The sequence below is a fragment of the Psammomys obesus genome, unplaced genomic scaffold (assembly GCF_907164565.1).
Source record: "Psammomys obesus unplaced genomic scaffold, mPsaObe1.curated_primary_1811, whole genome shotgun sequence".
Classification (NCBI taxonomy): Eukaryota; Metazoa; Chordata; class Mammalia; order Rodentia; family Muridae; genus Psammomys; species Psammomys obesus.
In genome coordinates this window covers 1,399,716-1,415,800 of record NW_026587759.1, presented here as the reverse complement: position 1 = coordinate 1,415,800, position 16,085 = coordinate 1,399,716, and the positions used below count along the sequence as shown (strand labels likewise).

The 16,085-nt window shown below is 40.9% G+C and overlaps 1 protein-coding gene across 1 annotated transcript in view; it reads left to right on the top strand.

Annotated features, from left to right (window-relative positions):
- Fam81b (family with sequence similarity 81 member B) overlaps window positions 1-15,202 on the top strand; it is a 52,037-nt gene extending 36,835 nt beyond the window's left edge. Inside the window, exons 8-10 of the mRNA XM_055604039.1 lie at window positions 8,149-8,284; window positions 9,978-10,173; window positions 14,937-15,202. Coding sequence (XP_055460014.1) covers window positions 8,149-8,284; window positions 9,978-10,173; window positions 14,937-15,070 — 466 coding nt within the window. The 3' untranslated portion in view covers window positions 15,071-15,202. The remainder of the gene's footprint in view (window positions 1-8,148; window positions 8,285-9,977; window positions 10,174-14,936) is intronic.
- Window positions 15,203-16,085: the final 883 nt, after the last annotated feature.

Here is a 16,085-nt window from a genome sequence, read left to right as displayed (position 1 = left end):
GTGTGTGTGTGTGTGTGTGTGTGTGTGTGTGTGTGTGTGTGTGTGTGATACAGGAACAGATGCTCACACTCATTACAAGCGAAGGTAAGCCTGGCATCTCAATTCACAGAAGACTAAGGTTTATCTAGGAATTAGTGTCCCTGTAAACCATAATGATTAGAACTTCCCCCAGATACAGAACAGATAAAAGTCAAAAACATTAGGCTTCTAAATAGCTTGACAAGTTTTTTTTTTCTGTCATTTGTATTTTACATTAAAAAACCTTAATATTAAAAAAAAACTTATATATAAATAAAAATATAACACACCAAAATCAACCAGAGCCAAAGCCCACACCCCTCAGTGGACTGCTGCCCAGGGAGAGCAGGCCGCGAGGACAGAGGTTGTGGGACTCCACGCTACATTTTGCACTTTTAGTGTTGAATATATCTTATGCTCTTATTTGCTACCACAACCAAAAATTCCGTGTCAGCGTCAGAACTAGAAAACAATTCCCTTAGACACTCTTTCATAACTTGTGTCCATTACCTACATTTTGTCTCTCCTCGCCCCTACATATTGACTTGCTTATTCTTTTCTCTTCACATATATTTGCCTGTATATGTGCATATATTATTGAGTAGATTCAACATGTCAGAACATGCAGCTCCTCTCTTTCGAGATTGTGTTACCTTGTTTAATAATAGACACTTCAGTTCATAAATCTTCCTGCAAAATTTCCAACCTCATTTTGTAGAACACAAATCTATGAGTATAGCAGAATACAATTAGTTCATTATTAGTCTATTTATAATATAATTTATATGGACTAAATTACAATTTATAGAATGTATACGTTTATTTAGGATGTAATTAGTTTATTGTTAGTGCATTTGTTTGTTCATTTACGGTCACTTCCGGCTGCACTAGCTTTCCGTATAGCCTCTCGAATGTCATTCAGCTCTAGCTATCGGGTCCCTCATTCCCTCCCTCAATCCCATCTCTCCTCCTCCTTCCCACCAGATCCAGTTCTTGTCTCTCTCCATTCCTCTCCATAGTTCCATTCCACCCATAAAATCTTATTTTATTTTATTTTATTTTTATTTTTTTTATTCTTAGTTACATTTTATTAACTCTGTGTCCCAGCTATATCCTGCTCCCTCATTCCCTCCCAAACCCTCCCTCCCTCCCTCAGCTCCTCCCTGCCCCTTTCCAAGTCCACGGATTGGGGAGGACCTCCTCCCCTTTCATCTGACCCTGTTTTATCAGGTATCTTCAGGGCTGGCTGCAAAGTCCTCCTCTGTGGCCTAACAGGACTGCTCCTCCCTTGGGGTGTGGGGAGGTCAAAGAGCCTGCCATTGAGTTCCTGTCAGAGATAGTCCCTGTTCCCCTTAATATGGGAAACCAATTGGTTACTGAGCTACCACGGGCTTCATCCCAGCAGAGGTTCTAGGTTATATCCATGTATGGTCCTTGGTGGAGTCTCAGTCTCAGGAAAGACCCCTGTGCCCAGATATATTTGGTCCTTGTGGAGCTCCCATCCTTTCCACGTCATACAAACTCCCCCTTCTTTCATACGATTCCCTGCACTCTGCCAAAGGTTTGATTATGAGTCTTAGTATCTGCTTTGATACACTGCTAGGTAGAGTCTTTCAGGGGCCCTCTACAGTAGGCTCCTGTCCTGTTACTTGTTTGATCCTACATCCAATGCGCCTCCCATTTGTTTTTCTATGTGAGGATTGATCATCTTACCCTGGGTCTTCTTTCTTGTTTATCTTCTTTAGGTGTATAGATTTATTATGTTTATCATATCTTATAGGACTATATGAGTGAGTATATACTGTGTGTCTTTCTCCTTCTGGGATACCTCACTCAAAATGATCTTTTCTAGATCCCATCATTTGCCTGCAAATTTCATGATTTCCTCGTTTTTGATTGCTGAGTAGTATTCCATTGTGTAAAAATACCACAATTTCTGTATCCATTCCTTCGTTGAGGGACATCTGGGTTGTTTCCAGGTTCTGGCTATTACAAATAAAGCTGCTACAAACATGGTTGAGCAAATGTCCTTGTTGTGTACTTGAGCAAATTTTGAGTATATTCCTAGGAGTGGTATAGCTGGATCTTGAGGAAGCACTATTCCCAATTATCTGAGAAAGCGCCAGATTGACTTCCAAAGTGGTTGTACTAGTTTACATTCCCACCAGCAGTGGAGGAGGGTTCCTCTTTCTCCACAACCTCTCCAGCATGTGTTGTCACTTGAGTTATTCACCTTAGCCATTCTGTTGGGTGTAAGGTGAAATCTCAGGGTTGTTTTGATTTGCATCTCCCTGATGGCTAAGGATGTTGAGCATCTCTTTAAATGTTTCTCTGCCATTTTATATTCCTCTACAGAGAATTCTCTGTTTAGCTCTATATACCATTTTTAATTGGATTACTTGATTTATTGCTTTTAAACTTCTTTAGTTCTTTATATATGCTGGATATCAATCCTCTGTCAGATATAGGGTTTGTGAAGATTCTTTCCCAATCTGAAGGCAGTCGTTTTGTTTTGACAACAGTGTCTTTTGCTTTACAGAAGCTTTTCAGTTTCATGAGGTCCCATTTATTGATTGTTGCTCTTAGAGCCTGTGCTGTTGGTGTTCTATCCAGGAAGTTGTCTCCTGTGCCAATGAGTTCTAGACAATTCCCCACTTTTTCTTCTAACAGATTTAGAGTATCTGGTTTTATGTTGAGGTCTTTGATCCACTTGGACTTTAGTTTTGTGCAGGGTGATAAATATGGATCTATTTTCATTTTTCTGCATGTAGACATCCAGTTGGTCCAGCACCATTTGTTGAAGGTGCTGTCTTTTTTCCATTGAATGGTTTTGGCTTTTTGTCAAAAATCGAGTATTCATAGGTGTGTGGGTTTATTTCTGGGTCTTCTATTCGGTTCCATTGATCCTCCTTTCTGTTTCTATGCCAATACCATGCAGTTTTTATTACTATTATTCTGTAGTACAGCTTGAGATCGGAGATGGAGATACCTCCAGATGATCTGTTGTTGTACAGGATCGTTTTGGAGATTCTGGGTTTTTTGTTTCTCCATATGAATCTGAGAATCTTTCTTTCAAGGTCTGTAAAGAACTGAGTTGGTATTTTGATGGGAATCACATTGATCTGTAGATTGGTTTTGGCAGGATGGCCATTTTTACTATGTTAATCCTACCAATCCATGAGCATGGGAGATCTTTCCATCTTCTGATATCTTCTTCAATTTCTTTCTTCAGAGACTTGAAGTTTTTCTCAAACAGGTCTTTCACCTGCCTGGTTAGTGTCACATCAAGGTACTTTATGTTATTAGTGGCTATTGTGAAGGGTGTTGTTTCCCTGATTTCTTTCTCAGCCCGTTTGTCTTTGGTATACAGGAGGGCTTCTGATTTTTTTGAGCTAATTTTGTATCCTGTCGCTTTGCTGAAGGTGTTTATCAGCTGAAGGAGTTCTCTGGTTGAATTTTTGGGGTCGCTCATATATACTATCATATCATCTGCGAATAGTGATACTTTGACCTCTTCCTTTCCAATTTGTATCCCCTTGATCTCCTTTAGTTGTCTTATTGCTTTAGCTAGGACTTCAAGTACTATGTTGAAGAGATATGGAGAGAGTGGGCAGCCTTGTCTTGTCCCTGATTTCAGTGGGATTGATTTAAGTTTCTCTCCATTGAGTTTGATGTTGGCTATAGGCTTGCTGTATATTGCCTGTACTATGTTTAGGTATGTGCCTTGTATCCCTGATCTCTCTAAGACTTTAAACATGAATGGGTGTTGGACTTTGTCAAATCTGAGCCGGGATTTTAGGTCCTTTCCATGCATTGTCTTTGATTGAGGTATCATTCTCTTTAGGGCCCCCAGGGCTCAATTTTTATGGTTTCGTTGGTCTCCTTTTGGAGCTCCTGTCCTCTCTGCATCTTTTTCTATCCCTCCCTTCTTTCATAAGATTCCCTGCACTCTGCCCAAAGTTTAGCTATGAGTCTCAGCCTCTACTTCAATACCTCGATCTGTAGAGTCTTTCTGAGGCTGTCTGTGGTAAGCTCTTGTCCTGTTCCCTGTCTTCTGCTTCTAATGTCTATCGTGTTTGTCCTGAATGTGGATTGAGCATCTTCCCTAGGGTCTTTTCTTGTTATTTAGCTATACTCACTCATAAGTGGATATTAGCCACATAATATAGAATAAACATACTAAAATCCATACTCCTAAACTGAAAGACAACAAAAATTTCAAGATATTGAAGAAAGAAATCACAGAAGATACTAATGATGGCAAACAAAATTTCATATTCCTGGGTAGGTAGAATTAATATTGTAAAAATGTTTATGCTACTAAAGTCAATATTAAACAGATTCAAATTCAAAATTTACCAAAACTCACATCACATTTCACAAGTGTAGTAAAAACAATATAAGAAGTCATATGGAACCACAAAAGAACACTAATAGCCAAAGCAATCCAAAGTAATAAAAATAATGTTTGAAGTATTACAACACCTAATCGCCAATAATAATAATACGGTTATATTAATAAAGACAGCTTGGTTCTGGCATAAAAATAGACCAATGCAACACAACAAAGACCTAGAAATAAAATGGAGAAACTATGCCCACTTAATTTTTGACAAATAAGGTCTGGTGGTTTGAATGAGAATGACCCATGAGCTCAACTGTTTGAATATGTGGTCTCCAGTTAGTGGAATTGTTTGGGAAAGATTAGAATGTATGGCTTTGTTGGAGAAAGGGTGTCACTAGGTGTGGACTTTGAGGTTTCAAAACCCCACACCAGGCCCATGATCTCTATCTCTCTCTGTCTCTGTCTCTGTCTCTGTCTCTGTCTCTCTCTCTGCCTGCTTATGAATCATGATGTGGCTTTCAGCTATTTCTCCAGTGCCACGTGTACAACCATGCCCCCTGGCATGATGATAATGGCCTAACCCTTTGAAACTGTAAGCAAGACCCCATCTTCTTTTATAAGAGTTGCCTTAGTCATGGTGTTTCTTCAGAGCAATAGAACAGTGAAGACATGGGGCAAATGAATGCCACATGAGGTAAAGCGTCCTCTTTCTCAGGGTGGTCATAAAAAGAGTCTTATATGTCAGGCTCCTGACTTGTTGCCTCTTTTCTCCTTCTTCTGATGTCCATCCTCTTTGCCTTTCTGGATAGGAATTGAGCATTTTAGCAAGAGTCCTCCCTCTTGATTAGTTTCTTTAGGTGTACAGATTTTAGTAGGTTTATCCTATATTACATGTCTATATGAGTGAGTATATACCGTGTGCATCTTTCTGCTTCTGGGACAGCTCACTCAGGATGATCTTTTCCAGATCCCACCATTTACCTGAAAATTTCATGATTTCCTTGTTTTTTATTGCTGTGTAATATTCCATTGCGTAGATATACCACAATTTGTGCATCCGTTCCTCTGTTGAGGGGCATCTGGGCTGTTTCCAGCTTCTGGCTATTACAAATAAGGCTGCTACAAACATGGTTGAGCAAATGTCCTTATTGTGTACTTGAGACTCTTTTGGAAATGCTCTGTCCTGCAGACTATCAATGCAGATGCTGAGACTTATAGGCAACCTTTGGGCAGAGTGCAGGGAATCTTAGGAAAGAAGTGGGAAACAGTAAGATCTGGAGAAGACAGGAACTCCACAAGGAGAGCAACAGAACCAAAAAATCTGAGCACAGGGGTCTTTCCTGAGACTGATACTCCAACCAAGGACTATGCATGGAGATAAGCTAAGACCCCTGGACAGATGTAGTAGCCCATGACAGTTCAGTATCCAAGTGGGTTCCATTGTACTAGGAACAGGGACTGTCTCTGACATGAACTGATTGGCCTGCTCTTTAATTACTTCCCCCTGAGGGGGAAGCAGCCTTACCAGGCCAAAGAAGAAGACAATGCAGCCACTCCTGATGAGACCTAATTTACTAGGATCAGAAGAAAGGAAAAGAAGTCCTCCCCTATCCGTGGACTTGGGGAAGGGCATGCATGCAGAGGGTGGAGGAAGGGAGGGATTGGGATGGGAGGAGGGAGGGAACCACAGGGGGGGATACAAAGTGAATTAAATGTAATTAATAAAAAATAAAAAAGTTGAAAAAAAAACAAAAACAAAAAAAGAGGCTTCTATTAGAATGTGTTACTCAACAGACAAGTCGGAATGAATGGGAGTAGGAGCAACCAAAGAAGCATTCTACAAAAAACCTGTTGGTCCAAGCAGTGTTGTCCACACAACATTTATTGGTCTTACTTGTCTGAGAACTCATAGCAGCTACACATTTGCACAGGAGACTGGGAATCATGACACTGTTAACAATGAGAAGAGAAACTGATTTCATGTTCTTCAATGCTGAGGAACTCAGCTGAATCTAGATATATATTTCTGTGTGACTCAAAAACTAATGTGAGAAAATTTAGATGCAATGATGATCAGAATTTAACTTGCTTTCCCTTTTCCTTGTCTTTGAGATACATATCAAGGGTCCCCCCTCCTCAGCATTACTTATGACTTGGTTATCTTATCTTGAGCTGCAAGAGGATGCTCAGGGGTGGCCAGAGTCTCTACACACTAAATTGCCAATAGCACCTCCCAGTGTTGACAATGAAAATTGTCTTTGGACATTAGTCAGTGTCTTCTGCAGCTGATAACCACTAGTCTAAATAGAAAGTATTTCATAGCACTGGTTTTGAGGTGTCTTCCACCCCTCTTCTCTCCTGTGTTTTGTAACTTTAATAAGTAGACCAGGCTTGCCTTGAACTTGTGGACAATCCTCCTGCCTCTGCTGGCAAGAGGTAGAGTTTTGTGCTAACACACTCAGCTGACATTTCTGTTTTTCAATCAGGACTTCAAATACTTTAATGGCAGCCAGAAATACAGACATAAGTGCTATATGTCCCTCACGTCTTAAGTGATTTCTAAGGATTAATACCATAAACTAATCTCTACCTAATTTTGTTAATAAAACATCAGAGCAATTATTACTTTGTAAATACTATACACTGTGAAGTATTATATCATTAGTGACAAACAGCATGCATTATTCCTGTCAGTCTAATATTTTGACTTGTTCCAAAAGGGAATTTGAAATCGCCATCTTAGGAAGCACTCACATGCCTCTACGCTTCTTCTCTCTCTCCTCAGATCCACATCTTAGTCTTTTCAAACATCTTTCCCCTTCGTGCCTCTCCCCCACTCGATGCTATCTTTTTACATTAATTCCACCTGTTTACAGTGCTTTTTACCTCTGAAACAACATTCACCTGCAGTGTTAAAATCTTCTGTTGTTACTCAGCACTCTTATGGTTGATCATGCTGCCAGTTCCTTCCTGCACATCTGCTGCTTCAGGGTTGGTTGGTTAGTTGGGTTCTTCGTTTTGCCACATGAGTAGGTTGGCACACATCGCCCCATGAAGAGCCACCAGTGGCAGAGGACATGCTACTGATGATTGCCCCCAGGGTGCACACTAGCCAAAGCCAAACCCTGGACACGGCTCTACCGAGGCTCTCTCCCGACCCTGCTAGACCTGACACTGTGGGTCCTGCTTCCTCTCCTCCTTGCCTGTGGTGGAGCTTGTAAAGCAAGGTTGGCAAGCCTGGGCAGCTGAACCTGGCCAGAGGTGATGAATTTTGTACTTTTATATTTCTGAATGTTTTTAAAAAGAATTATACTGCATGACCTGTACATATTTGGTGACAGTTTTCTCAGAGCATAGCTATGCTTCCCCTTCCCCCTTTCTGGTACGCTCCTGCCACAGTGGCAGCACTCAGGCTACAGGGCCTGCAATACTTACAGTCCAGCTCTTTACAGATCAGCCTCCACGACAAAGACTTGAGTATTTCTTTCCCTCACACAGTGAACCTCAAGCCTGAGGGGATTTCCACACAGATAAAGAAATGCATTTCTGTATGAGGATGTTCCCAGTAAGCTTCCAGTATACCTGTCACCATGTATGTTTGTATTCTGGGGTACACAAAGGGCTACTAACAGTGGCTGGGCTGGACTCCAGCCTAGGGCAGGACCCCCATCTCCTGAAACATCCCGTAAATATTTACCCAGGCACGCAGAGCCATTATCTTTTTAACACATCTTTTTAACACTAAATTTTTAAATTTACCCATTAAAATGTTTTTTTTTTCTTAGATTTAACTCACTTTCTACAAATTTGTATGAAGAAATTGAAAACAATAAAAAGTGGACAGAAAACCAATTTATCAAGTACAGAAAAGACCACCTGGGCCATATAAATGAATGTCTGAAGGTTATTCAGGAAAAGCTGGTAAGAGGCTCTGTATTTAATCACTGCATGACCATGACTACATGGTCTCTGTCCTCTGAGCGCAAAAGGCCAGGACAGATATGAGTGTCTGACTCCAGCCTCAATAGCAACCTCTGCTATCTGGGAGCTTACGTGTATTTTAATGCCCGTAGAGTACAGTGTCTGCCTCTGCTCCAGGATGCTCTTCTCCAGATGTGGGAGACTCCATTTCCCAGAGTATGTTCTTCTTGTACTAAAATAATTTGAAGAAATTTTCTTTTTAAAGAACCAAATTTTTTTTAAAAAATGCATTCTCAAACCAAACCTATGAATCAATTTTCTGGGGTCCTCCATTAGGAATCTGTGGCTCTAGACAAGTTTTCTAAGTAATACTTGGCCTCATGACAGTTTGAAAGCTTCTGGACATAAAAAAAAATTTACCCTGTCTGGAATCTATTAGAAGATGCAAAGTTTTGTTTGTTTCTGTTTTAGAGACAGGATCTTACTATGTAACTCTGGTTGTCAGGGAACTCACCGGGTAGACTAGGCTAGCTGGGAGTTTACAGAGACCTGCCTGTCTCTACCTCCCGAGTACTGAGCTCAAAAGTGTGAGCCGCCATGCCTGGCATAGGGCCAAACTTTTCCAGATCAGACCATGAGAAGAAAGTCCAACTCTTTGCAATGAGGTTGGGGACATATACCCGTGGCTGGGCTTCTTTCTCCCACTGCGGGAGGCACCACAAGTCCATGGAGATGGTCAGCACAAGGTCATGGTGGTGGCCCGTAAGCTGCCCCCCATGCAGATTGTACAAACCGATGTTTTGAGAACTTCATTATTGGGACTGCCAGCAACACAGTAAACAATCTGTCTCTAGCCTACACCCAAGTTTGCACATAACTGAGTGAGGTGGAGGCCAAGAGCTGGACAGAAAGAGCAGCAGATTCCTGGCTACAAAGTGAGTCTGCTAGTTCTTCAACTACAAAAGTACTCAAATCCCTCTACCAGTACTTAGCACTAGTAGTGGCTCCGGGCAATCCTGTGAGAAGAGAGAAACAGACTACCAGGAAACAGACTCAGAGGAACCTATATGCCAGCTCCTCCTCCCTGATTCTCTGTGGCAGAGCTCACAGGTCTAAGGCTATTGCTGTGCCTCACTCACACCCCAGGGTCACCCAGTGAGGCTTCCTACTGTACCAATTCCTGAGCTCCATCATAGACCAATTAGGTCAGAACTTTTGGGGTATGACCTAGGGGGTTGAAAAAACAAAACAAAAAACCCAAACAGCTGGAGCAGAGAGTCACTGTGCTCACTGATCGGGGTCCACATGGCGATGTGAGGCTCTAGGGAACAAGGGTTAGTTCTAACACTTGGGAGCATGTGAAGGAGCTTCAAGCCTATTATCATCACCCTTGTGAAACCTCTTTAAATATCAGACTGAAATCTCAAACCTTCCGGCTCTCCAGCAACGGCAGCTCCTCTACATGACATGTAGCATCACAAGAGTTCAGAAACAACAAAGCCAAACAAAGGAATCAACACTCACACTTTGGAGCACAGTTTGAACATGTGTTCATGTTCTCTGTGAGGAAAACAGCACTTTCTCTAAGCTGAGGAAGAAATCCCCTCTGCTGTTCTTTTCTAGAGTTTTCTCACATGATCTCTCTCTCTCTCTCTCTCTCTCTCTCTCTCTCTCTCTCCCTCCTCCTCTCTAGGAAAAGTCTGAGAATAAAATGGAAGAAAAAGTGCTGCAGCTTTCAAACAACTTGGAGAATTATATTAACTACCAGAAGCAGGAAGCAGAACGCAACAAAATGAAAGTCATAGAGAATAAACTGTCCAAGAAAATAATCCAAATGGAAAAGCAGATCTGGGATGAATTAGAGAAAATGCAAAATGACTATCAATCAGGTAAGCATAAGATACCTGACCCTCCCTCCCTTCCCTCTCTTTCCCTTCCTTTTTCTCCCCTCCCCTTCCCAGTTTCTATTTTCTTTTCGTTTAATTAATTTAATTTTTTCTTATCAGTTACATTTTATTAACTCTATATTCCAGCTGTATCCCGCTCCCTCAGTCCCTCCCAATCCCACCCTCCCTTCCTCATCTCCACCCTGCCCCTTTCCAAGTCCACTGATGGGGGGGACCTCCTCCCCATTCATCTGATCCTGTTTTATCAGGTATCTTCAGGACTGGCTGCAAAGTCCTCCTCTGTGGCCTAACAGGACTGCTCCTCCCTTGGGGGGGGGGGAGTCAAAGAGCCAGCCATTGAGTTCCTGTCAGAGATATTCCTTGTTCCCCTTACTATGGCAAACCAATTGGTTACTGAGCTACCACGGGCTACTTCCCAGCAGAGGTTCTAGGTTATATCCATACATGGTCCTTGGTTGAATGTCAGTCTCAGAAAAGACCCTGTGCCCAGATATATTTGGTCCTTGTGGAGCTCCTATCCTTTCCCCATCATACTAACTCCCCTTCTTTCATATGATTCCCTGTTCTCTGCCGAAGGTTTGGTTATGAGACTTTGTATCTGCTTTGAAAACACTGCTAGTTAGAGTCTTTCAGATGCTTTCAGTAGACTCCTGTCATACATTCAATGCACATCCCAACTGTCTTTCTAAATGAGGATTGATCATCTTACCCCATGTCCGCTCTCTTGATTATCTTTTTTAGGTGTATAGATTTCATTATGTTTATCATATCTTATAGGTCTATATAAGTGAGTATATACAGTGTTTGTCTTTCTCCTTCTGGGATATTTCAATCAGAATGATCTTTTCTAGATCCCACCATTTGCCTGCAAATTTCATGATTTCCTCCTTTTTGATTGCTGAGTAGTATTCCATTGTGTAAAAATACCACAATTTCTGTATCCATTCCTCTGTTGAGGGACATCTGGGTTGTTTCCAGGTTCTGGTTATTACAAATAAAGTTGCTATAAACATGGTTGAGCAAGTGTCCCTTTTGTGTACTTGAGCAAAGTTTGGGTATATACCTAGCAGTGGTATAGCTGGGTCTTGAGGAAGCATTATTCCCAATTGTCTGAGAAAGCGCCAGATTGACTTCCAGAGTGGTTGTACCAGTTTACATTCCCACCAGCAAGTGGAGGAAGGTTCCCCTTTCTCCACAACCTCTCCAGCATGTGTTGTCACTTGAGTTTTTCATCTTGGCCATTCTGATGGGTATGAGGTGAAATCTCAGGGTCGTTTTGATTTGCATTTCCCTGATGGCTAATGAGGTTGAGCATTTCTTTAAGTGCTTCTCTGCCATTCGATATTCCTCTACAGAGAATTCTCTGTTTAGCTCTATACACCATTTTTTAACTGGATTACTTGGTTTGCTGCTTTTCAGCTTCTTTAGTTCCTTGTATATACTGGATATTAGTCCTCTGTCAGATAAAGGGTTAGTGATGATTCTTTCCCAATCTGAAGGCAGTCATTTTGTTTTGATGACGGTGTCCTTTGCTTTACAGAAGCTTTTCAGTTTCATGAGGTCCCATTTATTGATTGTTGCTCTTAGAGCCTGTGCTGTTGGTGTTCTGTTCAGGAAGTTGTCTCCTGTGCCAATGAGTTCTAGACAATTCCCCACTTTTTCTTCTAACAGATTTAGAGTATCTGGTTTTATGTTGAGGTCTTTGATCCACTTGGACTTTAGTTTTGTGCAGGGTGATAAATATGGATCTATTTTCATTTTTCTGCATGTAGACATCCAGTTGGACCAGCACCATTTGTTGAAGGTGCTGTCTTTTTTCCATTGAATGGTTTTGGCTTCTTTGTCAAAAATCGAGTATTCATAGGTGTGTGGGTTTATTTCTGGGTCTTTTATTCGGTTCCATTGATCCTCCTTTCTGTTTTTATGCCAATACCATGCAGTTTTTATTACTATTGCTCTGCAGTACAGCTTGAGATCGGGGATCAAGGCACATATCTAAACATAGTAAAGGCAATATACAACAAGCCTATAGCCAACATCAAACTCAATGGAGAGAAACTTAAATCAATCCCACTGAAATCAGGGACAAGACAAGGCTGCCCACTCTCTCCATATCTCTTCAACATAGTACTTGAAGTCCTAGCCAGAGCAGTAAGACAACTAAAGGAGATCAAGGGGATACAAATCAGAAAGGAAGAGGTCAAAGTGTCACTATTTGCAGATGATATGATATGATATGATATGATATGATATGATATGATATGATATGATATGATATGAGCAATCCCAAAAATTCAACCAGAGAACGCCTTCAGCTGATAAACACCTTCAGCAAAGTGGCAGGATACAAAATCAACTCAAAAAAATCAGAAGCTCTCCTGTATACCAAAGACAAAAGGGCCGAGAAAGAAATTAGGGAAACAACACCCTTCACAATAGCCACTAATAACATAAAGTACCTTGGGGTGACACTAACCAAGCAAGTGAAAGACCTGTTTGAGAAAAACTTCAAGTCTCTGAAGAAAGAAATTGAAGAAGATATCAGAAGATGGAAAGATCTCCCATGCTCATGGATTGGTAGGATTAACATTGTGAAAATGGCCATCCTGCCAAAAGCAATCTACAGATTCAATGCAATTCCTATCAAAATACCAACTCAATTCTTTACAGACTTTGAAAAAAAGATTCTCACCTTCATATGGACAAACAAAAAACACAGAATCTTCAAAACAATCCTGTAATTTATTTTTATTAATTACAGTTTATTCACTTTGTATCCTAGCTGTAGCCCCTCCCTTGTCCCTTCCCAATCCCATTCTCTCTCCCTCATCTTCTCCTATGTCCCTCCCCAAGTCCATTGATAGGGGAGGTCCTCCTCTGCTTCCATCTGACCCTAGCAATGAAAGACTCTACCCAGCAGTGTATTAAAGCAGATGCTGATACTCATAGCCAAACTTTGGGCAGAGTTCAGGAAATCTTATGAAAGAAGGGGGAGATAGAAAGACCTGGAGGGGACAGGAGCTCCACAAGGAGAGCAACAGAATCAAAAAATCTGGGCACAGGGATCTTTTCTGAGAATGATACTCCAACCAAAGGCCATGCATGGAGATAACCTAGAACCCCTGCACAGGTAGCCATGGCAGCTCAGTATCCAAGTAGATTCCCTAGTAATGGGAACAGGGACTGTCTTTGACATGAATTCAGTGGCTGCCTCTTTGATCACCTCCCCCTGGTGGGAGAGCAGCCTTACCAGGCCACAGAGGAAGACAATGGAGCCAGTCCTGATGAGATACAGTTTCTATTTTCAGCCAGTCTTGTCAGTAGTGACATCACTGTGCAGTTAACCTGGCTTCCCTAAACCTCAACAGGAGGTCAGCACAACACTGAAAGGTCCATGAGTGAGTAAACACTCTTCATTTACACTTGGCCATCTCACATGCATGCCATTGCTGTGAGAAGGTTTACTTTCTAAGATCTTTGGATCATAGAACTGTGAAATGGCAAGTTCTTAGGCCCACAAAGAACTGACTTGTGCCTCTATTATGAATTTGTGAGACTTAAGTCAAATGCCCTTCTCATTGAACTGCAGGTAATGATCCTAGACAGATGTCAGACTGCCAACTTGACCTTTAGAAGTAAGAAAGAGATGAATTAGCAGAGTCCTTGTAATGACTGCTTTTCTTCTTAAGAGGCTAAAGGCAGCAATGTCAAGCTGAGCTGACTTCAAAGAGGATTGATTTGAAAGGCTCGCCTCATCTGTCAAAGAGAAGGAGAAGGAATTGGGGCTGTGGAGCAGCCATCTGCCTCAAGTCACAATTCTGAGGAACACAGATTCTTTTATTAGAGAAAGCTCTCATTCAGGTTGTGTCCTCCAAGTCTTATAAAAATACATGTGTAAATTCCACAAAATTTTGTCCCCACAGAGCAGCACTGGAGGTGCCTCCTTTCATCCAGTGGCATATAAGTACAGTGTGCTTCCTAGGAGAACCCTCCCAATCCTGCCTCCTACCACCTAGTTAAAACAGTGAATTATGTAAATTACGTGGCTAAGAATCATATCTCAAACTCAACTGACTCTTCTGAAAAGGGACCCTCTTCCTGCTTCATTTTCAGAGATTTAATTAGACTCATTGTTGCTTAGGAAGAGTTTAAAAAATTCTTCAATCTTTGTCTTTATTTTACTAAGTGGGAATTCTAGTAAAGAGTGACTACAAATGAGTGTTTTACTCCGCTATGCTTTAAATCAAAAGATCTTGAGAAGCAACTGTGGAAGCCTTCAGGGAGTAGGAGCTGAGCTTGCAGCCTGACAGGCTTTTGGTGATGAAGGACCACATGAGTAAGACAGACAGGAAGCATGGGAAGGAAGAAGGCAGCAGGCAGACATCGTTAGCTCCTTCAAGCGGGTTACTTATGGTGGGAGGTGGGTAACAAGGATATTTTTTTAACCCAGAAATCTTTTCTCAAAGCCTATAGAGAGAAAAACTATTTTAAATTTCTGAGACAATATTTCATTCGCCAGTATGCTTACAGAGAGGGGAAAAAAAGCAGTGTTCACAAGAAAGCCAGATTCCAGTGAAGCCACCATGAGCTAATTCATCTGTTTATTTTTAGATTTGCCTTAATAGAATAGAATGTGCTTTGAATTAACACTAATCAGTTATGAAAGGAGTGCTGAAGGAAAAGTTGAGGGGTGGGAGGAAATCCAATGCATTGTATTAGTGTAACATTCTCTTTTCCTCTTTTAGGATTTCAGTCAATTCACGACTCCCTCAGTTCTCTCCAACAAATACAAAAAACAAAAATGGATTTAGAGAAACACAAAGTACAGAAAACCCTAAAGAAATTACAGCGTAAAATAGTAGAACTCCAAGAAGTATAACTTTAAAGTCACTTTTCTCCCACCAGCTGGTAGAATGGTTTATTGGGAAATGTTGTAAAGAAGAATGCTGACTACTTCTGGTATTTTCTATCACCTCTAAAAATCAATGTAACAGGAAAAAAAACCACAATAAATCAAATAGCTTTATGATGCCTTTAATTTATTAATTAAAAATTTAAAAATTCTTTATATACATTCTTTGTTATATGTTTAATTTGCCCACAAATAGGGAAAGAGTAATCTACATCATGCACCCAGATGAATAAAGTAAGTCCAGGTATATAGCAGACCAGTGAAGAACTGGAGACTACTGAGTCTGTCTGAAAATAACAGCCACCATGTGGTTACAATTCATTATTGTAACATGAATTTTGTTCATTATTGCAAAACATTTCTCCTTTTCAAAAAAAAAGTTTGTTTTTAGCATTAGCATTTGGGATCAAAATAGCTTATAGATTTGTGATGAAAATATTTCACTACCTCTAAGGGAAGCACACATCTGTGGGACATATATGTCAGAGGGCTAATTCACAACTTCTGACCCAGAAAATCCTCTTTTCTAACAATACCCATGTCTGTAGAAAGTCTACCTTATGCATATTTACAATGTATTGTCATGTACTCAATATGTGTCAGAATTTAAATACTAACCCCTGCAAAATAAAATGATGTACTAGCTTCCAGTGAAAATGCTTTACCACATTTGGCGTAGATGCTAAATTCAGAAGTGCCTCAGAAATATCGGTTTCCTACAAAGTTAAAACACACAACTTAAGTTAAACTTGTTACAGTTTCATTTCTATTCCTGTGATAAGACGCTCTAACGAAAAGCGACTTTAAGGGAGGTAGGATTTATTCAGCTTACAACCATTGTAGAGAAATCAAGCAATGGAAGCTTGAAGCAGCTCATCACATCACATCCTCATTTAGGAGTAGAGAGAAATAAATGCCTCAAGAGTACCTGTGATTACTGTGCTCAGCTGTCTGCATTCTTCTAGAGTTCAGGACCCCTGCC